The 26167-nt window shown below is 34.3% G+C and overlaps 1 protein-coding gene across 1 annotated transcript in view; it reads left to right on the top strand.

Moving 5' to 3' along the window:
* Positions 1 to 694: 694 nt before the first annotated feature.
* Positions 695 to 26167, top strand: part of LOC112916315 (disintegrin and metalloproteinase domain-containing protein 5-like) — a 135207-nt gene continuing 109734 nt past the window's right edge. Inside the window, exons 1-9 of the mRNA XM_072762691.1 lie at positions 695 to 1014; positions 1097 to 1224; positions 2007 to 2086; positions 2161 to 2295; positions 5770 to 5792; positions 9690 to 9768; positions 10224 to 10300; positions 11115 to 11289; positions 12314 to 12379. Coding sequence (XP_072618792.1) covers positions 695 to 1014; positions 1097 to 1224; positions 2007 to 2086; positions 2161 to 2295; positions 5770 to 5792; positions 9690 to 9768; positions 10224 to 10300; positions 11115 to 11289; positions 12314 to 12379 — 1083 coding nt within the window. The remainder of the gene's footprint in view (positions 1015 to 1096; positions 1225 to 2006; positions 2087 to 2160; positions 2296 to 5769; positions 5793 to 9689; positions 9769 to 10223; positions 10301 to 11114; positions 11290 to 12313; positions 12380 to 26167) is intronic.

Here is a 26167-nt window from a genome sequence, read left to right as displayed (position 1 = left end):
ACAGTCAATTTCAAAGTGAATTTATAAGCATGTCTTTGACATTTATTAAAGAACAGTTATAGCTAATGTGGGGTGTGGCTGTATTTTAATGTTTTTAATATGATGTGGGTTAGGATCTGTGAAGGAAGGAATGACTATAGACTTCAAAAAATCAAACTGTTTTTGGCCCTAATAAGGGCAGAATGCAGTAAGGTCTACTTAAAGTAGTAAAATCAGGGGCTGCAAGAAAACTAGTGTAGCAATAATTTGAGATATTAAAGATGATTGTTTGGAAGAGTCTGTATTTGACAAGGGATTGTACTGGGGCTTCTGCATTCAACAGCTGTCCCATAATGGCTTATGGAACCAACTTAACTTGATAAAAGTCACAGTGTTTGCAACAGTTTTTTTCAAATATAAGCATTTTGCCTGTTTGGATGCTATGTAAATGTAATAGGAGGAGATTATCTTGCCATCAGTAACTTGAGCATTTTATTTTTTTAATTTTTTATTATTTATTTATTTATTTTTATTTTTATTTTTTTTAGCCATCAGTAACTTGAGCATTTTTATCTTTGTTCTTTCTCACTGAAACAAGAAATGACTTCAAAAACCGTTGGTCTAAGTACAAGATATAAACGAACGCCTCGCAAGGAACCACCCTAATCTGAGAATTGAAAATTTCTCAATCTTTCCTTTCTTAACAAAAAGCTGAATGTGTGTGGGTGTCTTTGCTTTAGCTGTCCCTGGTCTGCCCGCTGGGGCATGGTACCGAGCTAAGCCACCCCCAGGGGCAGCACAGCGAGCTGAGAGCCCTCTGCCTCCCCGCCGTGCCCCCTGCAGCGCTCAGCCGCCCTGCGCGAGCTGCGCCTCCACCTTCCTCACGCTTCAACTGCTGTTACCTGGCCAGCCGGGCTCCAAGACAGCGGAGCCATGTTCCTTCTTCTGGTCCTTCTCGCTCGACTTGGAGAGCTGCACGCAGGCCCTAGTAAGTCCAGATACTTCTTATACTCCTTGCCATCCTGGCTTTTGGCGGTGTGTGTGTGTGGGGGGGGGGGGGGGTGGTGGAGTGGGGGACGGAATGTGTTCTCTTAGGGGAACGTATTTTTGGGTTCAGGCCCCAGGCCCAGACCTTATACCAGCCCCGAGCTCTCCCTACCCACTTTCTCCTTGGCCCTCGCTTTGGCATCTGTCGCCAAGAAAGCAGAGACAGCCTCCGGGCAGAAAATCTTTTCACGTCTCCAGGTTGGTATTCTTGTCTGTAAAACGGACAAAGATGAAATAATGGGGTCTTTTCCACATACAAAATTCTGCTATTCTAGAAATAATTGCATCGTCATAAATAAGCTGTTTGTCAGTGATTTCATGATTTGGTGACTGCTGTCCTCCACCTGCTCCACTGAAAATGCAGATCACTCTTATATTCAGTATCCTGTATTTTTCCCCTGCGAATGATCCCATTTTCTTTTTTAAAAAAGTTATTTATTTATTTATTCATGAGAGACACAGAGGCAGAGACAAGGAGGGAGAAGCAGGCTCCTCCCAGGAAGACCAGGGGGAGACTCAGTCCCCTGACCCAGGATCATGCCCTGAGCCAAAGGCAGATGCTCAACCACTGGGTCACCCAGGCGTCCCTGATCCCATTTTCTTGCTGTACTTGTGTTTCTCTTTTCCACACCTCTTTTACAATACCACAGTTTGTTTTTCAGTGTTACCTAGCCAAACTGTCAAACTGCCTAACTGGGAATCTCTCTCTCTCTCTCTCTCTCTCTCTCTCTGTATGTGTATTTGTCTATGTATAGAGATTGAGAGAGAGAGAGAGAGAATAAAAACTTAATATATTGACAAGGGCCAAGAAATATGTGGATAGGAATGACCAGACCAGAAGCACAGTGGAAAGGAAGAGTAGATCCATAGATAATACAAAAAAAAAAATTGGTAATGTACAGAAATAAATGTGGGATTGGAGTCAGAAGTGGATAATATAGGATTGTAGGTATCAAAATAACTGCTTATTTTTATTTTAGATCCTCATAAAATATTTCTGCAGACCACAGTTCCTGAGAAGATTTCATCATCTGATGCAAAAAGAAATCCAGAAAATAATGTAATTGGAAAATATTTTTATATCTTAAATTGTGTTAAGTTGCTTTTAATTTCAAGACCAAAATTGCTGAATAGAGGCAGGAACAGAATACTTGGGAGGCAGAGCTGACAGCTGGAACTGGATTTACAACAATGAGAATTTTGAAGTGTCTGAATGTGTGTGACTCCGTATGTATGTGTTTCTTGGAGGATAAAGATAAGGTGGGTAAGGTGAGTCAGGGTCAGATACTATCTTTCTTTAAAACTTTGATAACTTGTTCACCATAGATTTTTTGGGGGGCACTAATTTTGATTGTCTGAAATATTGCATTCAAATAGTATTTCTTTTTTGATCATTGAGTTTTCTGGTCCTCTTGTCCTAGCCCTGGTGATTTCCTTCAGCTACTTGCCTCAGCTTTCAGAATCAGTGAGGAGCTGAAAGGTGATTCCGTAATTAGCTTACAGAGGAGCCTGGGTATTAGTACATATTCCTTCACTAATTCCCCAGGAAAATCTACTTCTCACGTGGTTCCTTCTACTATAGGATAATCTAATGCTAGTCATAATTGTGGGTGGTCTCCTAATTAACTTTTATATTTGTCATGGTTTTTAAAAACCTTCCTTCTGTGTTTTACATAAGGATGCACTGTTTTACATAAGGATTTCCTTCTCCTTTTACCCCTAGCCCTCCCCATGTACTATTTCTTTACATTTTCTTCCTGTAGTAGCTGGATTTTATTCACTATCCACTCCCCAGGCCTCACCCACCACCCATCAAGTGAATTCTTAGTCATGCAAAGTAGATGAGTGCTACTCCAGCTTTTTTTTCTGATCAGAAAGAAGGGCTCCGTTGGACTTCTTGTTTACTTTCTTTTTCCTGAAATGAATAATACCAACCCTCTCCATTCTTTATCACGGAACAGATGATCTTTGAGTTTACCACTTGTCCAATCTCTAGCATTTTTTAAAAGTCATTTAATAATATGAAAGTTCAATTTCTTTTAACAATAAAAATTTTCAAACCTGCCTTTTAATATTTTTGCAACAGAAAATTATTCTTAATGTGGGGTGTGATGTATTTAATGTATTCAGTATATTATGAGATAAGACCTGCAAAAGTAAGAAGGCCTAGGAGGCAACATGGAAACCTCCCAGATTTAAGAAATAAGAACATGGGTACCCAATTAATTTTGAATTTTTTCTAATTGCCTATGCATAGGTACATAAAGATAAAAAAAGAAGTATTGCATAATAAGGTAATATGGTGCATATATTACCATAAGGTATTATGGTGCATATATTAAGTGCATATAATTAATGCATAACATTAACACAAGACATTAACATTGTATTATGGTGCATTACCATAAGGTATTATGGTGCATATATTAAGGTATATGGTGCATATTAAGGTGCACCATAATATGGTGCATAATAAGTAATTTTAAATACTAGAAATTATTTGTTGTTCATCTGAAACAAAATGTATTGTTGACTATGAAAACAGGTGGAGGGAAGCCCTAGTGGCGCAATGGTTTAGCGCTGCCTGCAGCCCGGGGTATGATCCTGGAGACCTGGGATCAAGTCCCACATTAGGCCCCCTGCTTGGAGCCTGCTTCTCTCTCTGTCTGTGTCTCTGCCTATCTCTCTCTCTCTGTATCTCTGTGAATAAATAAAAAATAAAATAAAATAAAAAAGAAAACAGGTGGAATTGAAAAAAAGGAAAGCATTTATTTAGAATCTCAAAATTGCAATTTAGGAAGCAACCAATAGATTGCTATAGATAGCAACCAATCTATAATTTAGATTTAGCAACCCAAATTATATCCCCCTAGGAAACAAACAAAGGGTTTTTAAGACAAAAAGGAGTGAATGTATATATTTTTGACAAAGAATTTTGATTAGTGTTGGTGGCAGAAAACTAATCTTGGCTGGATATAATTGGTTGCTAAGACCATCACCAAGGAAGTGCAGTTTGGTCCAGTTCACAGGTTTGGCCTAATTCAAAAGTTCGTGGTTCCACCCTGTGAAGATATACATAAATCCCATTTCCTTAATGGCTTTCTGGATCCATTTTAAGACCCCTTGACATGTGACTCCATTTCATTTCACCTTTCACAGGAACTAAATTATGTACCTCTTTCTTGAATTATATTTCCATGATGATTTGACTTGCCTTAATAGTTCCTTGTTTTATAGAATTTGCTTATAAAACTACTTGCAATTATTCCATTTATATTGTAATATAATTTATACAGTGGTCATACTTCATTATATTTCCCAATGAACATTTGGTGGTAAAAAAAAAAACACAAGACATTAACATTGTGAAGTTAACAACCCTCATCATTATTCTTCTTAGCTTGCTTTTGCATTTTTCACTATCATGTTGTATCTCTTGACAACCTTTTAAAATGTTGTTCATTGACAAAACCAGAATATTATCACCAAATTTTATTCTCTTGCTCTTCAGCACTACTTCTTCCCATGCTGGAAAACTGTTTAGTAACATCCAGATAAAAGAACTGAATTCTTCAAGGTATTAAAACTATTTCAAAAGATAGAGCAAGTATCCACTTCAAGTTGGAATTTATCTTCCTTTTCATAAGAAATGTTTTCCCCTTTAAGAACAGGCTTGACGTAAGACAGATACATTTTGAGGACAGGACTTACTTCTTCCTTCCACACATTCCATTTTAATGCAATCGACTACTTCAGTAACATTCTTTGCTCTTCTTCCAGTTTGCGAAATCCTATTGCTAAAGAGGTAACTTTGAAGGATCCCTGGGTGTGGACACGCTAAACCGCTGAGGGCATGATCCTAGAGTCCTGGGATCAAATCCCACATTGGGCTCTCTGCATGGAGCCTGCTTCTCCCTCTGCCTATGTCTCTTGACTCTCTGTGTGTCTCTCACGAATAAATATATAAAAATCTTTAAAAAAAGAGGTAACTTTGAAAAATAAATAAGTAGGCCTCACTCAAATGAGAGATTATTGAAAAAGTCAGCAAGAATACTTTGGGCCTTGTTTTAGAATTAAAGCATTATTTCAGTGCTTCAAATAAACAGAGGATTCTTTCAATTGCATTTGTTCAAGAGAGTCAACAGATTTGGTGAATGCAAGAGAATTGAAGAATACTGAACATCAGCCAAATCATAAAAATCTTTTAATCACTTACTTCAAACAGCATAGATGATGAAGCAAGAGAATAATATTTTCACTATAACCTCACTGTCCAGGCAAAGGATAACAGGTGCTCTTTGAACAACATTAGGCAGCATATGGCAAGGATAGCCAACACCTTCTTGGAATCATTCATGCTTTGCTTCAGTTTCTTTTCTTTTTTTGATGTTTACAGCAGCTTTATTTTTAACAGCTCAAAATTGGAAACAACCCAAATGTCCATCCTTGGTGAATAGATAAACAAATTATGGCATATCCACAAAAGAGAATACCACTTATGAACAAAAGGAAATAAACTTATATGTACAAAAGCATAGATTAATCTCAATATATTTTTTGCTGGATATAAACTCATGGTTAAATATCATTTTTTCAGCACTTTGAAGATGTTATTCCATTGCCTGCTGGTGTTCATTCTTTCTGTGGGAGACTTAGGCATGCTTTATTTAAAAATCTTTTGAAAGTAATGTGCCATTTCTCTCTTGTGGCTGTTTAAATATGTGCTTTTTCTTTTTGTTTTAGTTGCTTGAGTATGATATGCCTAGGTTTGTTTTCTTTGTATTTTATCTGTTTTAGATTAATAGAGTATTTGAGAGTATAGGTTAACATCTTTCATAAGTTTTGGAAAATCTCAGGAATTAATTCCTCAAATCTATTTCTTTCCTAGTCTCTTATCTTTATCTTTCTTCTGTTTTTCTTGGACTATAATTACATTAATGTTAGACATTTAAAAAAAAGATTTATTTATTTATTCATGAGAGACACAGAGAAATACAGAGAGGCAGAGACATAGACAGAGGGAGAAGCAGACTCCTTGCAGGAGCCTGATGTGGGACTTGATCCCAGGACTCTAGGATCATACCCTGGGCCAAAGGCAGGTGCTTAAACCACTGAGCCACCCAGGGATCCCCAGTGTTAGACATTTTTAATGAGTCACACTTCTTTTATTTTCTTCTTGGTATTTTTTTCTCTGTGCTTCAATCTGAATATTTTCTACTGATCTGTCTTCCTATTCACCAATTCTATCTTCTTCACCATCTGATCTCTCAAACCCTAGCTATTGAATTTTTAGTAGCAAGTATTGCAATTTTTCTGCTCTAAAATTTAAATTTATTTATTAGATATTCTACCCTTCTGATCTGAAATTCTCTCCTATTTTTCTCATATTTTTCATCATATGTGTTTAATAATAAGGTATTTCTAGAGGGCACAATTCTCAGGATCCTCACCAGATCCCACTTACGTACTTACTTCTAGAGTGCCATTCAAATGACTTTTTTCAGAACATTTACCTGTTGCAAAGAATCATGTTCTACTATAATACAAAGTTAAGGAACTTAAAACTTTTAAGTGGCTATTTCTATTGTTAAAATAATTTTTTAAAATTAGCCAAATAAATAATTTAGTGACTCTTATATTTTCGGTTATCTTCTGTTCCCTAGTCCTGTCTCTGCTCCTGCTCTATCCTCTCCTACATTCTATCCAAGAGGAGTTTCATTGCTTATGTGGATAAGCAAAATGCAATGGTACTTATTATTTTATATTGCTAGAAGTGTAGTGCATTTCTTGTAGTGCTATATTTTAGGAGTATCTCTTTCATGGAGCAGGGTAATTTACTTTTTGGAAGGTCTGGGAGTAAAAGTGACAAGTTATTTAGAGTAATGTGGGTTTCTTTGATAGTTTGCCTTAGGCATGGTGAAGGGTGGTATGTGTCTAAGCCAAAAGGTTGTTAAATCATCAGGCAAACTTCTTCCTCAGAAATGTTAGTTAGAAAAAAAAAAAAAAAAAAGAAATGTTAGTTAGGGTGAGTAATAGGCCTGTGGGGACTACTACCTAGTTTTCAATTTAGAATTCTGAGGCTTTTAATATCACAAAGGAAGGGAAGCATATATAATGGTTTTATATAATTATTAATATTGTCAATATCCTTAAAGCATAACTCAGAAATGATACTATTTAGCATATATTATTTTCAAGTATTATTACTAATTTTTCTTGGATACTCATGTTACAGATTGCTTATGTCATTACGATAAAAGGAAAACCATATTTTGTCCATCTCAAAAAGCAGTAAGTAACTATTTTATTCTTTGGTTTCTTGATTTTTAAAAATAGGTATGAATAGAATCATTTCAATTCAAATGTGTATTTGATATCTATATACATTTGATACTTATTGTATGTTGATTTCTGGGTAAAATCATAGGCATATAAAGGTAAAACATGGTCCACAGTGAAAGGATTTATATATTCAGACAAATTAACAGAGAAAGGGAGAATTTTATTATAATATGGTAATATAATAAATATGTAGATTGCATTCTTTGGAAATCATGGAAGATTTTTTTGGAAAGAGGTAAAAGATAACTTGTATCTTGAGAGAAGATACCTTGTGAGCTCTGTAAAGAAATGAAGTAGTGGGATGCCTGGGTGGTTCAGCGGTTGAGCATTTACCTTCGGCTCAGAGCATGATCCCGGGGACTGGGATCCAGTTCCGCATTGGGCTCCTTGCAGGAAGCCTGCTTCTACCTCTGTCTGTGTCTCTGCCTCTCTCTCTCTGTGGCTCTTATGAATAAATAAAATATTAAAAAAAAGAAATGAAATAATATATGGGGACATTCTGTTTAGAGGAAATTGTGTGCAAAACATGGAGGCATGAGACAGAGTGGATTCTGTGGTGTGCAAAAGTCCATGTGATTTACTAAAGGACATATTTCTGGAGGATAGAAGTAAAAGATTTTGGAAGGTACGCAGGAGCCAGGTTGTATATAGATCTGTAATGCCATGATAAGGATATTGGAAGCAAAAAATGTTTTTAACTATGTACTTTATAATCCCATTGAGATTGTTTTTTTTAAGGAAGTTGTTTTTTTAAGGAAGCAAAAGTTGAGATAAGGTGTCTAATTATGTGGTTATGTAGTAGCTTAGGGGAGTGATGATTGTGGCTTGAGCTATGGCATTGGTCATAGTACTGGAAAGAAAGATTCAATAGACCTCAAAGGTGGATTTGTTAGAGTGATTGAGAAATGGAGAGGCATCTTGGATAATTTAGTTGTTGCTTAAGAAAATGGGTAGGTTATAGTTATTTAAATGATAAACAAGTGAGATTTATGTGTGAGGAAGGGATGAGTTTGGTCTGCAGTGCCTATAAGATATCCAGGTGGGTTTTCCCCATTAAGTATATGAATATAGGAATTTGAATTTCTGGGGAGAGATTGTCATTAAGGATATAGATTTAGCAGTAATCAATCATTTGGCTGTAATATAAAAAAAGTGAGCTTATAGAGTGCTTATAAATAGACTAGTGACTAAAGAATGAATCCTGGGAAAGATAAATGAGATAAATGTAAAAAATGTAAAAAATATGTAAAAAAAAGAGCAGCCAACATGGAAGACCAAGCTGGAAGGGTCAGGAAGGTAGGAAGAGAAGCAGAACAATGATGTGTGATGTGAGTCAAGTGACTAGACTGAGGGTCAGCATTTTCAAAATGATGTTAGAAATTCAAGGCAATGATTTTAAATTCCCATTTGGATCTGACATTCTGGTGGTTATGAATCTTTTCCAGAGTGGTTTCGGGGTGAATAAGAATTGACAAAGTGGAGAATCTATGTGTAGGCTGCTCTTTTGAGAGACACCATTGAGAAATGAAAATATATAACGAATAGCTAGAGTAGGACACAAGGTCAAGGGAGAATTATTTGTGAAGATAATGATTTCATAATAAACTTTCAAATAGCATTAAGGTAAAAAACAGTAGAGAGGAAGAGTTTAAAATTATAGGATTGAAAAAGTATATATCTTCAATATACAACATAGATAGGATTTGTAGCACAAGTGTGTATAAGGATATGCTTTGAACAATAGAAGTAGTCATCCTCTGGAAATAATGAGGATGGGTACAGGTGATCTGAAACTGAAGTGATGTGGAGGTTATATGGAATGATTGGCAAGAGAGGTGTCAAGTTTCTGAATTGTTACTGAGGAGAATAAAGGAAAATTCTTATCACGGTTGTTGAGAACTTGGTACTTGGCTCAAATTAAAGAATATGAATTTGTAGTAATGCCAAGAAAGTCTTTTTAAATTCTGTTCTAACCCTAGTTTTTAAATTTAAGATAGGTTTAAAATCTAGAATCAGTGAGAAATAAAGACAAAGATTTTAAAGTTCTATGCTGGAAATTGAAATCTATGTTATTTTACTATTTACCATTTCTAACTATTTGGATTGTTCATTAGCATGCAGGTTAGTTTTATGTTATTATAGTTCAAATGCTTCCCTCAGCACCTGATTTATTGTAAACGACAGAGAAGTATTTGGACAATAGACTACGCAAAGGTAATTGGCACCACCACTCCTCAGTAAAAGGATAATTTGTATTATAAAGAAAAATTTTGTCTATGTTTTGTGTCACAACTTGAGTATCTTTTGTGATTTTTGTCTAGATCATTTTTATCTTCAGTTTCTGTTGTTTACTTTTATGACAAAGATGACATCAAACATTCTAAATCTTTGTTAGCTCAGGTAAGAGGTAACTTTTTACAGATTTCTTACTTTAGATTATCTTTAAAAATGTAAATATTCTGGGGCAGCCCAGGTGGCTCAGCGGTTTAGTGCCGCCTTCAGCCCAGGGCGTGATCCTGCAGACCCAGGATCCTGTCCCATGTCAGGCTCCCTGCATGGAGCCTGCTTCTCCCTCTGCCTGTGTCCCTGCCTCTCTTTCTGTGTCTCTCATGAATAAATAAATAAATAAAATCTTTAAAAAAATGTAAATATTCTGAAATTTTCTAGAATATTATTTTACACATTCACTGAAATTGAATGACCTGGACTAGTTTTTATTTCTACCTGACAAAAGTTCATTGGGTAATTGCCCATACATGTTAAAGTACTAAGATAGATAAAGTAATAAATACAAACAACACAACTGGCATATCCATTTTAAAAATAAGTTATCTGTTCTTGTGTATTTTTTTCAGATGGATTGCAGTTATCATGGATATGTTGCAGGTTTTCCAAATTCCCTTGTGTCACTCAACACTTGTTCAGGACTCAGGTTGTAGCCTATTTAAAGATATCCCATTTGCTGGTATTAGATCCTGCTAGTCCTGTTGGTCCTTCACTTATCTTTTCTATTCTATATCCACCTTTGTTATCTCAGTTACCTAAGGAGTGAAACAGAAGTACTGGTAAAATAGAATTGGTTACCTCGGGAGCATTTGTCCCTGATGAAAGGTTACTTGTTGATTCTAACAGGATCTGCTTCTTGAGGCTTTGAGCAGTCTTGAGTGTAAGGGGGTGTTGGTTGGTCTCTCTGTATTTCTTTAGGTTTTCTAGATTTTTTAATGTTTTTATTGATTTCTTAATTTCCTAGAATGGTTGACAATTGCAGAATGCCTAGATCTGACAGATATTTTGTCTCTGCTTCTGGTCATTTTTAGGCAGGTAATACCATCAGCTAAGTCCACACAAAAAAATGACTTCTGGTATTAAGTGTTGGAAGACTGGGAGCTCAAAAAGAAGAAAAAAACCTAAGACTAAGGAAGAGAGTGCTTATAGATGTGACAAGCTTGTTGAGAAAACCTATGCCTTAGGAAGGGGTCCTACCTGTTTAATCACACAGATTCATGGCACTAACATGCTTTCTTTAAGATAATAAAAATATTTCTCTTAGAATATTTGTAATATAAAACAATATGTATCCTTTGGTATTACTGGTCCAGTTCTGAGTTTAACACCTCAATGAATAAAGTAGAGAAACCAATGTGACTTTAAATGTAAAAATATTCTTTTTGGCCAAAATTTCTCATTAGAATATCATAGTTTTGGTAGAATAATTTCAGACTTGTTTTGATTATTTTAATACTCAGGGGAACATTGCAGCTTAAAAACATCTCATATGGAATTGAACCAATGCAGGCCATATCAGGATTTGTGCACATGATTTATGAAGAAAAACTTGGTAACACTAATATACCTCTCTTAGGAGAAAATAGGAGTTACAGCTATGACAGTGTATATTATTATAACAAAGAAAGGTCACAAGTAAGTGTCGACTTTTTAATTTTAACTTATTCCCTATAATTTTGTGAAATGAAAAATACTTTCAGAGCAAAATTTGATGACTTGCAGATCTTAAGATTATTTTACTTTTTCATGAAGGCCTTCCATGACTTTTAAAATGGATAAAAAATGAAATTCTTCATTAAGTTTGTTATTAAAGTTTAGTAAGACTTAGGTAATTAATCTTGGAAATGTGAATATAGGATTCAAGAAACTAAAAAAATTAATTTTCACATGTGGACCTTTGGATAGGTAATGTAAATTACTCCTTTTCCTCAATTAGGCTGATAAATTAGTTGAAAATATCACGTGATCTAAATTTCTTTCTTTTTTTTTAATAAATTAATTTTTATTGGTGTTTAATTTACCAACATACAGAATAACACCCAGTGCTCATCCTGTCAAGTGTCCCCCTCAGTGCCCGTCACCCTGATCTAAATTTCTAAGTTAAGTTTTGTTTCAGGAGAGTTCAGAAATGAATACTATTAGTGTGGCCTACATGAGGTACATGTAAAACAAAGTGACAAATTCTTCTTCCATAAAGGCCTGTAAACTGCTATAACATCATAAATAACATTCCAGACTCTAGTGAACTGCCATTGATTGTAAACTTCAGTAATATTTGTCTAAAATTTATTGTTTGCCAGAAGTAGTTTCCTAATAATTGGTAGCAGAAAATCTGCCTATATGGAAGACTACTGTGAAAATTATCACAAGGCAAGAAAGAAAAGATTTATGTTGTAAAGTTAATATTTCCAATTGCAGCTATTGCTAAAATCAACAAATATCTGGATTCTTGTATAGCTTGAGATCTTACTGAACATTCTATTAACCACAGACACTTTTTGGAATAGAATTTTCTGAATAGTACTTGGAATTTTGTAGATTGAAGCAGCTTTGTTGTGTAATTAGTAGCACCATGTCTTTCAGTTTCCCTCTGAATATAAGTTCAAATAGAAGGTAAATTTTTGGAAATTCCTCAGGACTCATGTTGTGTGTTTTTCAGAGAACTGAATTCTTCAAGTTATACCCTCAAAATCTTGAAATGTATATTATTGTGGATAAAAATCTGGTAGGTCCTTTTTGTTATTTTAAAATGATTTTAAGCTTTGTCTTTAGCTTGATTTCAATAATGTAATAACATTTTTAAAACTATTTTTTGATAAATGTTTATTTTGCTTTTGCAATTAATAACTTCTTAAAAATTGTGCATAAGCCGAGTTTGTTAATTCATTTATTTTATGTACAGAATCTCTAATTGCTTTTGTTAAGTAAAGCATTTTTCATTTTTTAAAGCTTGTCAGTCATTTTTTTTTTCAAGAGAACTACTTCCTCAGTGAAACTCTCAACCCTCACATACAATAATATTTAACTGTTTTGGTTTAATTGAAAGAATAGTCTACAAAACCAATATGCTACTTCTAAGTGAGGGGAGAAAACAAGTTATCTCTTTTGTTCTCAGTTCTAGGTAAATGAAATAACAGAAAAAAAATGAACAAAATTTTCATATTGAGGATTCATGATTATACTTCTGACCTTGTATGGGTTAAGGTATTTAGTTTGTATAACATAGGTAGTTAGGAGGTTCTAAGTTATGAGGCTACATTTATTCCAGGTTGGTAAGGTCCAAGGACACCTGTTGGAGACAAAGAACATTTCTCTCTGTAGAAATGCAACTTCAAGCAGGATTCCTGCAGGTTATTATCAGCCATATGTGAGCTCAAAATTTATAAGAAAATTAGGTACCATAAACAAGGGTTAGCAAAACAAGAAATAATAGATTGAGATACAGAAAACCTTCAGATATTAAAATTTTGAGACAGAAGTCACAAAAATATTTCATTCCATGAGGGAGTCTGTTGATTCTAGAATAAGTGGATATGAAGCAGGAAAGCTGAGCTAAATATTGGCAGAGGTTACAGAAATTGAAGTAAAAGTAGAAAAGCAGAATTAAGCATAATCCACAAAAAGAAGTCAATAAAGGGAAAGAAAACCATTATAGAGTAAACATTTGTTTCATAAATGTGGGACACATTTAAAAGCTAAGGTTAAGATAAATTTCAACGCAAACATGTAAGTAATTATATTAAGTGTAGAGAAACTAAGTATTGTAATTAAAAACCAACGATAAAGATTAATTGGAAGCAAAGACAAAGATTATCATGCAAGGCACATGTATGCACACATTCTGCCTAAAACTGACATATCTAAAATATGGTACATAATGAAAGTAAAACAAAAATCATATCATAAAAACAAAACAAATATCATAAAAACAAAAATTCTAAAAAACTTGTTTAACTAGATTAATATCTGACAAAGTAGATTTCAAAATCAACATAAGTTATCTATTACTACATAGAAAATCACTTAAAAATTTAGATGCTTAAACCAATAACCATTTATTTATTTTGTTGGGAACCCAGAGACCTTTTGGATCTATCAATCTCAAATCCTTTTAACTAATCTGGTACATTTTATTGATACAGTTATCTTAAAACCTGTGGTCTTTCTTTTCTTTTAATAAGATTACTTTTTAGCCATTTTTTTTCCTCACAGAGAAAATAATTCATTAAGATTTAAAGGCAGATAGGGATACACTTAAGAAATATCAACTACTTCATTTAAACACAATTTATATTGCTGTGTGGTTGCCAGTGTCAGGTATGAGGACTGATTATGGCCTTGGCGCAGATCAGTGAGGAGCTTACTAAGGAAGCTTCCCTGGTGCTCTTTCTTGAAACAGTCCACCAGTGTGGAATTACCCATTTCTCTAATTGTTTTCTAATGAATAAGTACAGAGTTTATTATGTTTCATAGTAAACTAGATTTAGCAGTTGTAAGTACATAGTTTGGAGTCAGATCTAGCATTGAATCCTAGTTTTCTTTATTCTTTTATTGTAATAAAAAGCACGTAACATTAAATTTACCATACTAACCATTTTTAAACATATAGTTCAGTAGTGTTAAGTATATTCACATTGTTTAACAAATCTCTGAACCTTTTCATCCTGAAAATACTCTATGCGCATTAAACACTATCCCCAGCCCCCACCCTGCACTCCCTCTTCCATCCTGAGCAAACACCTTTCTATTTTCTATTTCTATGATTTTGACTTCAAATACTCCATGATTTATATGAGTGGAATCATAGAGTATTTGAAGTTTTGTGACTGGCTTATTTTGCTTTGCATAATGTCCTCAGGTTTAATTCATGTCGTAGCATGTGACAGAATTATCTTCCTTTTTAAGGCTGTGAATATCTCATTGCATGTTATATACCACATTTTCTTTACCCAGTCTTCTGTAATGTACGTTTGGGTTTTTTTTACCTTCAGACTTCAGTGTGAAAAATGCTGCAAGGAACATAAATATCTAAATACCTCTTTGAGATCTTGCTCTGAATTTTTTGGGTGTATACCGAAAAGCTAGATTGTTAGAAGATATGTTAATTCTATGTTTATTTTTTTTGAGTAACTGCCATACTTTTTCCATTATTAATATTTCTATTATTAAATAATTCTAAAAGTGTTTTTTGTTGTTGAGTTATAGGATTTTTTTATATTCTAGATACTAACTTATCAGATATGTGGTTTGCAAATGCTTTCTTCTATTCCGTAGGTTAACTTTTCATTCTGTTGATTGTTTCCTTTGATGCATAAAAGTTAAGTTTAATGTAATCCCATTTGTTTATTTTTACTTTTGCTGTCTGTGTTTTTGGTGTCATATCCAAAAATTGATTGCCAAATCCAATGTCCTGAAGGTTTTCTTCTATGCTTTTTTCTAGGAGTTTTATCACTTTAGGTCTGACATTTTATTTATGCCTTTAATCAATTTTGAGTTTACTTTTGTATATGATTTAAAGGACCAAATTCACTCTTTTGGATGTAGAGATAGTTTTTCGAATGCCATTTGTTGAAGACACTTTCCATTTTCCACTGTGTATATTGGCACCTGTGTTGAAAATCATTTGGCCATATATACCCAGGGCTTTATTTCTGGATACTCTTTTCTATTTCATTATCTATATATCTGTCTTTATGCCAGTACCTTATAGTTTTGATTACTGCTGCTTTGTAGTATGTCTTGAAATCAGGAAGTGAGATTTTTCTTTTAGGCTATTTTTAAAATCAGGAAGTAAGATTCTTCTTTTAGGCTATTTTTTCTATTTTTGCAAAATATGCCATTGGGATTTTGATAAGGATTGCAGTGCATCTGTAGATAGCTTCTTTGGGTAGTTAGGGCATTTTAACACAATGAAGTCTTCCAGTTCACGAGCATGAGACGTCTTTCCTTTTGTCTGCATGTTCTTTGATTTCCTTTAACCAATGTCTTTAGTTTTCATTGTGAAAGTCTTTCACCTCATAAGTTAAGTCTATTCTTAAGAATTTTATCCATTTTGATGCTATAGAAAAAGGGAGCATTTTCTTAATTCCTTTTTTGTGATTGGTCATGTTAGTGTATAGAGACAACTGATTTTTAATGTTGATTTTATATCCTGTAACTGCTGAAATTGTTTCCTAACTCCAACATTTTTTTTTTGGTGGAATCTGTAGGATTTTCTACATATAAAATCATATTAATGAACAGAGATGATTTTACTTCTTTATTTCTCTTTTGAATGCCTTTTTTTTCTTTTTCTTTTCTAAACCCTATAGTTAGGACATCTAATACTATGTTGAATAGTGTGGGAGGGTAGGCATGGTCGCCTTTTTCCTGTTCTTAGAAAAAAACTTGTCAGTCTTTACTATTAAGTGTGATAATAGCTGTAATGACATATGGCTTTTATTATGTTTAGGTACTTCTATTACTAGTGTGTTAGATGCTTTTGTGATGAAATAGTGCTGAATTTTGTCAGTTTTTTGACATCAAATGATCAAGTGGGTTTTTTTTTGTCCTTCGTTTTATTAATATGTGGTATTACATTGATTTTTTAATATGTTAAATCAATCTTATGTTTCAGGTATAAATCCCACTTTGTCATTATGTATGATCCTTTTAATGAACTGTTGTCGAATTCATTTTACTAGCATTTTATTAATGATTTTTGCATTAATATTCATCAAGGATAATTGACTTCTATTTTTCTTGTAGTGTCTTTTCCTGGCTTTGCTGGTATCAGGATAATGCTGACCTCATAGAATGAGTTTGGAAATGTTTTTCTCTTCTACAATTCTTAGAAAGAGCTGGGGGTGGGGGTTAGTGTTAGTTTTTATTTAAATGTTTGGTAGAATTCTCTAGTGAATTTTTTTAAAAAAGATTTTATTTATTTATTCATGAGAGACACACAGAGAGAGCAGAGACATAGGCAGAGGGAGAAGCAGGCTCCTCACAGGGAGGCCAATGCAGACTCAATCCTAGAACCCTGGGATCACGACCTGAGCCAAAGGCAGACACTCAATCACTGAGCCACCCAGGTGCCCCTCTCCAGTGAATACATTTGGTCCTGAGCTTTTCTTTATTGAGAGGTTTTTGATTACTGATCCAATATCCCTACTCTTTATTTGTCTGGTCATATTTTTTTTTATTTCTTTGTGATTCAGTCTTGATATGAATTTGGTCTTGGTAGGAATTTATCTTTATCTTATAGGCTATCCAATTTGTTGGCATATAATTATTCTTAGTAGTCTTATAATCCTTTTTATTTCTATGACATCAGTTGTAATGTCCTCTCTTCATTTCTGTTTTATTTATCTGTGCTTTTTAAAAATTATTAATCTAGCTAAGAGTTTGTCAAGTTATTGATCTTTTCAAAAAACCAACTCCTGTTTTCATTAATTTTAAAAATTGTTTTTCTATTCTTTCACTTTTCTCTCTTTTATTCTTTATTATTTCCTTCCTTCTGTTAACTTTTAGTTTCATATCTTCCTCAACTTACCATGGTGTTATGGGCTGATAAACCTATTATAAATTGGAAATAAAAATTAAAAATGCACCTAATACAACTAATCTACCAAACATCATTACTTAGCCTAGACTACCTTAAAAATGTCAGAACACTTCCATTAGCCTACAGTGAGCAAAATCATAAAGTGTCTAATATCTCATGTAATATATTGAATATTGTACTGAAAGTGTAAAACAGAATGATTGTATAGGTAAAATTTTCTCCCAGGAAAAGATCAACATTCAATCAAAGTATGGTTTCTACTGAATGTGCATCACTCTTGTATCGTTGTAAAGTAGAAAAATTGTTAATCTGTCACAAGTTGGCAATTATCTGTAGTTTGTTTTTATGTTTTGGAGTTCCTTGAGGTAAAAAGTTAGGTTGTTAATTTGAGAACTTTGTTATTTTTTTTATAAATTTATTTTTTATTGGTGTTCAATTTGTCAACATATAGAATAACACCCAGTGCTCATCCTGTCAAGTGCCCACCTCAGTGCCCGTCACCCAGTCACCCCCATCCCTCGCCCACCTCCCCTTCCACCACCCCTAGTTCATTTCCCAGAGTTAGGAGTCATTCATGTTCTGTCTCCCTTTCTGATATTTCCCACTTATTTTTTCTCCCTTTCCCTTTATTCCCTTTCACTACTTTTTATATTCCCCAAATGAATGAGACCATATAATGTTTGTCCTTCTCTGATTGACTTATTTCACTCAGCATAATACCCTCTTGCTTCGATGTGGATGGAACCGGAAGGTATTATGCTGAATGAAATAAGTGAATCGGAGGAGAACTTTGTTATTTTTTTAATGTAAGCACTTTCTCTATAAGCATCCATATTAGTACTGTTTTCACTGCATCCCATTATTTTGGAATGTTGTATTTTGCTTTCATTTACCTCCAGATATTTTCTCAGTCCCTTGTGACTTCTTCTTTAACCCATTGGTTATTTATTATTATTATTTTTAACCCACTGGTTATTTAAGAGTGAGTTAACTTCCACGTATTTGTGGATTTTCCTGTTTTCCTTCTATTTCTAGTTTCATTTTATTGTGGTCAGAGAAGATACTTGGTATCGTATCAGTCTTCTTAAATTTGTTAAGACTGTTTTATGGCCTAACATGTATTTATACTGCAGATTGTTCCATGTGTCCTTTAGAAGAATGTATATGCCGCTGTTGAGCATTCTGTATATGTCTGTCAATTGGTTTATAGTATATTTAAATCTTCTGTTTCCTTATTGATTTAAGTCTGGTTGTTCTAGCTATAACTTGATGATGGCAAATGAATTTTAATGTGCTGCTGAATAGCTGAATTTGCTAGTATTTTATTGACAATTTTCCATCAATACTCAACAGGAATGTTGATGTGTACTTTTCTTATAGGGCCCTTTTTTTGGCTTTGCTATCAGGATAATGCAGGCTTCATAAAACGAATTTGAGATTGTTCCAACATCTTTGATTTTGTTTTTGGCAGAGTTTGAGAAGAATTGGTGCTAATTCTTCTATTTGGTAAAATTCACCAGTGAGGTAATCTAGTCCTGAACTTTTCTTCACTGGGACATTTTTAAAAATTATTGATTCAATCTCCTTTTAGTTATTGCTCTATTCAGATATTTTATTTCTTCCTGATTAAGTCTTTGTGGGTTGTATTTTTTTAATTGAAGTATAGTTGATATATAATGCTATATTAGTTTTAGGGGTATAATATAGAGATTGGACAATTATATACATAATGCATGCTCACCATGGTAAGTGTAGTTACCATCTGTCACTATACAAAGTTATTATAATATTATTGACTAAGGTGTCTATGCTGTGCTTTCCATCCCCATGGCTTATTTATTTTATAATGAGAATTCTATATCTCTTAATCTCCTTCACATGTTTTGCCCTTATACTTGACCCTCCTCCTTTCTGGCAACCACCAATTTTGTTCTCTGTATCTGTGAGTCCGGTTCTGTTTTTTGTTTGTTTGGGTTTTTTAATTTTGTTTTTTTTGTTTTTTTTTTTTATTCCTCATATGAATGAAATCATGCAGTATTTGAAGTACTTGAAGTCTGGAATTGTGATGCATCAGCTTTCCTTTTCTTTTTCAAGATTGCTTTGTCTATTCAGGGTCTTTTGTGGTTCCATAAAATTTTGGGATTGTTTGTTCCAGCTCTGTGAAAAATGCTGTTGGTATTCTGATAGGGATTGCATTAAATGTATAGATTGCTTTGGGTAGTAGAGACATTTAAACAATATTTGTTCTTCCAATCCATGAACATGGAATGTTTTTCCATTCTTTGTGTCCTCTTTAATTTTTTTTTCATAAGTGTTGTATAGTTTTCTCAGCATAGATCATTTCCCTCTTTGATTAGGTTCATTCCTAAGTATCTTATGCTATTTTGGTGAAGTTGTAAATGGGATAAATTCTTTGACTTCTCTTTCTGCTGCTTCATTATTGGTGTATAGAAATGAAACAGATTTCTGTACATTGATTTTGTGTCCTGGGACTTTAGCGAATTTGCATATCAGTTCTAATAATTTTTTGGTGGAATCTTTTGGGTTTTCTACATAAAGTATTATGTTGTCTGCAAACAGTGAAAGTTTGACTTCTTTCTTACCAATTTGGATGCATTTCTTTTTATTGTCTGATCCCCAAGGCTAGAACTTCCAGTATTGTATTAAATAACAGTGGCAAATGTGGACATCACTGTCTTATTCTTGACCACAGAGGAAAAACTCTCAGTTTTTTGCCATTGAGGATATTAGCTGTGGGGTTTTTGTAGATGGCCTTTATTATGTTGAAGTATGTTCATTATACCACTACTTTATGGATGTTTTCATCAAGAATGGATGTTGTACTTTGTCAAATGTTTTTCTGCATCTATTGAGAGGATCATATGGTTCTTATCCTTTCTTTTACTAATTTGGTGTATCACATTAGTTTGTGAATATTGAACCAGCCCTGCAGTCCAGGAATAAATTGCACTTGACTGTGGTTAATGTATTTTTTTAATGTACTGTTGGATTTGATTTGCTAGTATTTTGCTGAGAATTTTTGCATCCATGTTCATTAGGGACATTGGCCTGCAATTCTCTCCTTCAGTGGAGTCTTTGTCTGGTTTTAGAATCAGGGTAACGCTGACCTCATAGAATGAACTTGGAAGTTTTCCTTCCACATCTGTTATTTGGAATAGTTTGGGAAGAATAGGTATTAACTCATGTTTATATGGTTTTTAGAATTCCTCTGTCAAGCCATTTTGTTTTGGACTTTTTGTTTATTGGGAGATTTTTCATTACTAATTTGATCTCTTTGCAAATTATCAGCCTGTTTGAGTTTTCTGATTCTTTAGATTCAGTTTTGGAGTTTCTGTGTTTCTAGGAATTTATCCATTTCTTTACAATTGCCTAATTTGTTGGCATATAATTTTTCATAATGTTCTCTTATAATTGTTTGTATTTCTGTGGTATTGGTTGTGATTTCTCCTCTCTCATTCATGATTTTATTTATTTGCATCCTCTCTCTCTCTCTCTCTCTCTCTCTGTCTTTTGATAAGTCTAGCTAGGGGTTTATCAATTTTAATTTTCAATAATTTTAATAATTTTTTTTCAAAGAACCAGTTTCTGGTTCATTGATGTGTTCTACTCTTTTTTTGTTTGTTTCTTTTTTACTCGAAGCTTTAATATTTCCTTTCTTCTGCAGGCTTTAGTCTTCATTTTTTTGTTCTTTTTCTAGCTCCTTTAAGTGTAAGAATAGATTATGTATTTGAGATTTTTCTTGATTTTTTAGGTAGGCTTGAATTGCTATATACTTCCCTCTTTGGACTGCCTTTGCTGCCTTCCAAAGGTTTTGGACCATTGCGCTTTCATTTTCCTTTGTTTCCATATATCTTTAAAATTTCTTCTTTAATTTCCTGGCTAATTCATTTATTCTTTAGTAGGATGTCCTTTAATGTCAATGTATTTGTGATCTTTCTGAACTTTTTCTTAAGGTTAACTTCAAATTTCAGAGCATTGTGGTCTGAAAATATGCATGGGATCATCTCTATATTTTGACCTCCTGAGGGCTGATTTATGTCCTAGTATGCTATCTACTCTGGAGAATGTACCATGTACACTGGTAAAGAATGTATATTCTGTTGTTTTAGGATGAAATGTTCTGAGTATATGTGTTAAGTCCATCTGGTCCATTGTGTCATTCAAAACCTTTGTTTCCTTGTAGATTTTCAGCTTTGATAATCCGTCCATTGCTGTAAGTGGGGTGTCAAAGTCCCCTACTATTATTGTGTTATTATCAATGAATTCCTTTATGTTTGTTATTATTTTATAGATATGGGTGCTCCTAAGTTAGAGGCATAAATATTTACAATTGTTAGATCTTCTTTTGGATAGACCTCTTTATTATGATGCTGTGGGCCCTTCTTCATCTCTTTTCATAGTCTTTGGTTTAAAATCTATAGAGTGTCTTATATAAGACACTTATATAAGACATCATGAAACTATGATGGTTGTTCTCCTATTGTCTTACTTCACTTAGCATAATACCCTCCAGTTCCATCCATGTCGAAGTAAATGGTGGGTATTCATCCTTTCTGATAGCTGAGTGACATTCCACTGTATATAGAGAACACATCTTTATCCATTCATCTGTTGAAGGACACCATGGCTCCTTCCACAGTTTGGCTATTGTGGACATTGCTGCTATAAACATTGGGGTGCAGGTGTCCTGTCATTTCACTACATCTGTATCTTTGGGGTAAATACCAACTAGTACAATTGATAGGTCATAGGGTAGCTCTGTTTTAACTTTTTGAGGAACCACCACACTGCTTTCCAGAGCGGCTGTACCAGTTTGCATTCCAACCAACAGTACAAGAGGGTTCCCCCTTCTCCACATCCTCTCCAACTTCTGTTGTTTCCTGTCTTGTTAATTTTCGCCATTCTCACTGGTGTGAAGTGGTATCTCATTGTGGTTTTGATTTGTATTTCCCTGAAGGCAAGTGATGCAGAGCATTTTCTCATGTGCTTGTTGGCCAAGTGTATGTCTTCTTTGCTGAAATGTCTGCTCATGTCTTTTGCCCATTTCATGATTGGATTTTTTGTTTCTTGGGTGTTGAGTTTAATAAGTTCTCTATAGATCTTGAATACTAGCACTTTATCTGATATGTCATTTGCAAATATCTTCTCCCATTCTGTAGGTTGTCTTTTAGTTTTGTTGAGTGTTTCTTTTGCTGTGCGGAAGCTTTTTATTCTGATTAAGCCCCAGTAGTTCATTTCTGGCTTGTTTCCTTTCCCATCACATATGTATCTTGCAAGAAGTTACTATGGCCAATTGTTCAAAAAGGTTGTTGCCTGTGTTCTTTTCTAGGATTTTGATCGATTCTTGTCTCACATAATTTATATCTTTCATCCATTTTGAGTTTATCTTTGTGTATTATGTAAGAGAATGGTCTAGTTTCATTCTTCTACATGTGGCTATCCAATTTTCCCAACACCAGTTACTGAAGAGACTTTCTTTTTTTCTAGTGGATTTTCTTTCCTGCTTTGCCAAATATTAGTTGACCAAAGAGTTGAGTGCCCATTTCTGGGTTCTCTGTTCTGTCCGTTGGTCTAAGTGTCCGTTTATGTGCCAGTGCCAATATCTTGACAATCACAGTTTTGTAATACAGCTTGAAGTCAGGCATTGTGATACCCCTGGCATTGGTTTTCTTTTTCAATATTCCCTGGCTATTCAGGGTCTTATTTCATTCAAGTCTTAAGATGATTTGTTCCAACCCTGTGAAGAAAGTCCATGGTATTTTTTTTTTAAGATTTTATTTATTTATTCATGAGACACAGAGAGAAAGAGAAAGGTAGAGACACAGGCAGAGGGAGAAGCAGTCTCCATTCAGGGAGCCCGATGTGGGACTCTATCCCAGGACTCCAGATTCACTTCCTGGGATGAAGGCAGCACTAAACGGCTGAGCCACCCAGGCTGCCCAGTCCATGGTATTTTGATAGGGATTGCATTTAATGTGTAAATTACCCTGGGTAGCATAGACATTTTCAAAGCATACCCTATTGTAGCATAGATATTTATTCTTCCAATTGTGAGCATGGAATGTTATTCCATCTCTTTGTGTCTTCCTCAATTTCTTTCAGAAGTGTTCTGTAGTTTTTAGGGTATGGATCCTTTACCTCTTTGGTAAGGTTTCTTCCCAGGTGTCTTATGGTTTTGGGTGCAATTGTAAATGGGATTTATTCCTTAATTTCTCTTTCTTCAGTCCACTGTTAATGTATAGTAGTGCCACTGATTTCTGTGCATTGTTTTTGTACCTGCCACATTGCTGAATTGCTGTATGAGTTCTAGCAATCTTAGGGTTGAATCTTTTGGATTTTCTATATACAGTGTTATGTCATCTGTGAAGAGGGAGAGTTTGACTTCTTTGCCAATTTGAATGCCTTTTATTTCTTTTTGTTGTCTGATTGCTGAGGCTAGGACTTCTGGGTCTTGAGAGGTTTTGATGACTGCCTCAATTTTCTCGCTAGTTATTGGCCTGTTCAGGTTTTCTATTTCTTCTTGTTCAAGTTTTGGTAATTTGTGGTTTTCCATAAATGCATCCCTTTCTTCTAGATTGCCTAATTTGTTGGCATATAGCTGTTTATAATACATCTTTAAAATTGTTTGTATTTCCTTGGTATTGGTTGTGATCTTTCATTCATGCTTTTATTAATTTGAGTCTTTTTTTTCTTTTCTTTTTAATAAGACTGGCTAGGGGCTTATCTATCCTACTAATTCTTTCAAGGAACCAGCTCCTGGTTTTATTAATCTATTCTAAAGTTCTTCTAGTCTCTATTTCATTGAGTTATGCTCAAATCTTTGTTATCTCTCTCCTTCTGTTTGGTGTAGGTTTTACTTCCTGTTCCAGTTCCTTTAGGTGTGACGTTAGCTTGTGTATTTGAATTTTTTCCAATTTTTTGAGTAAGGCTTGTATTGTGATGTATTTCCCTCTTAAAACCAGTTTTGCTGTGTCCCAGAGATTTTGAACACTTCTATCTTAATTTTCATTAGTTTCTGTGAATCTTTTAATTTTTCTCTAATTTCCTGGTTGACCCATTCATCTTTTAGTAGAATGCTCTTTAACTTCCATGTGTTTGAGTTTCTTCCAAATTTCTTCTTGTGATTGAATTCTAGTTTCAAAGCATTTTTGTCTGAAATTATGCAAGGGATTTCCCCAATCTTTTGCTATCGGTTGAGACATGATTTGTGACCTAGTATGTGGTCTATTCTGGAAAAAGTTCTATGTGCACTTAAGAAGATTGTGTATTCACTTGTGTTTGCATGGAAGGTTCTGTATATATCTGTGAAATCTCTTTGGTCCAATGTATCATTTAAGGCTTTGTTTCTTTGGTAATGTTCTGCTTAGAAGATCTGTCATTTATTGAAAGTGCCGTGTTGAAGTCTCCCACTATTAGTATATTGTTATATAAGTATCTCTTTACTTTGGTTATTAATTGATATACTTGGTGGCTCCCACATTAGAAGAATAAATATTCATGATTGTTAGGTCTTCTTGTTGGATAGACCCCTTAAGTATGATATAGTGTCCCTCTTCATCTCTTACCATAGTCTTTGGTGTAAACTTTAATTTTTCCGATATGAGGTTTGTTACTCCAGCTTTCTTTTGAGGACCATTTTAATGGTAAATGGTTCTCCACCCCTTCATTTTCAGGCCGGAGGTGTCCTTAGGTCTAAAATGAGTCTCTTGTAGATAGGATATAGATGGGTATTGCTTTTTTATCCAGTCCAATACCCTGCATCTTTTAATGGGATCATTTAGTCCATTCACGTTCAGAGTAATTATTGAAAGATATGAATTTAGTGTCATCGTAATATCTATTCAATAGTTCCTGTTTTTGTAGATTATTTCTTTGGGCATCCCCTTTCTTTTACAGAGTCCCCCCTTAATATTTCTTGCGGAGCTGGTTTGGTGATCACATATTCTTTCAGTTTCTACCTATCTTGAAGCTCTTTATCTCTCCATTCTGAATGAGAACCTTGCTGGATAAAGTATTCTTGGCTGCATGTTCTTCTCATTTAGTATCCTGACCCTGAATATATCCTGCTAGCCCTTTCTGGCCTGCCAGGTCTCAGTGGAGAGCTGTTAATCTAATATTTCTCCCCATATAATTTAAGAATGTCTTTTCTTGCACTGCTTAAGAATTTTCTCTTTATCTTTGAAATTTGTAAGTTTCACTATTAAGTGTCAAGGTGTTGAATGATTTTTATTGATATTTTTATGGGTCCTCTCTATCTGTTGGATCTGAATGCCTGTTTCTTTCCCCATATTTGGGAAGTTCTCAGCTATGATGCTCAAATAAATTTTGTGGTCCTCTCTCTCTCTCTCAGCCTCTTCTGGAATCCCAATTAGATATATATTCTTCCTTTTCAAGTCAATTATTTTCCTAAGCCTTTCTTCATGGGCTCTTGTTTTTCTTGTTTTTCCTCAGTTTCCTTTCCTTACCAACTTGTCTTCTGTGCTACTCACTCTCTCTTCCACCTCATTAACCCTAGCAGTTAGAACATCCAGTTTGGATTGCATCTCATTTAATCTATTTTTAATTTTGGCCTGATTAAATCTTAGTTCTGCAGTAACGAAATCTCTAAAGTCCTTTATGCTTTTTATCCTGAGCCACCATTAGTTTTACAATTGTACTTTTGGATTGATTTTCTGACATCATATTTAAATCTAAATTCTGCAACTGTTGCAGAGAGAACCGTTTCTGATTCTTTGTCTTGTGATGAGTTCTTCTTTCTTGTCATTTTGTCCAGTGCAGAGTGGCTGTATGAGTGGCCTGAGACAATAATATCAATCACAACCTAAATAAAATACACCCTAGATGATTCTAAGAGGTCAGAGACCAGAAAATAAAAGAAAAAGAAAACAGTGCAAAATAAAGCAGAAGGACCAGTAATATAAAAAACAAATTTTAAAACAAAGTAGTGAA

The sequence above is a fragment of the Vulpes vulpes genome, chromosome 7 (assembly GCF_048418805.1).
Source record: "Vulpes vulpes isolate BD-2025 chromosome 7, VulVul3, whole genome shotgun sequence".
Classification (NCBI taxonomy): domain Eukaryota; kingdom Metazoa; phylum Chordata; class Mammalia; order Carnivora; family Canidae; genus Vulpes; species Vulpes vulpes.
Note: the sequence above shows the minus strand (reverse complement) of the source record. Positions and strands in the feature narration are given on the sequence as shown.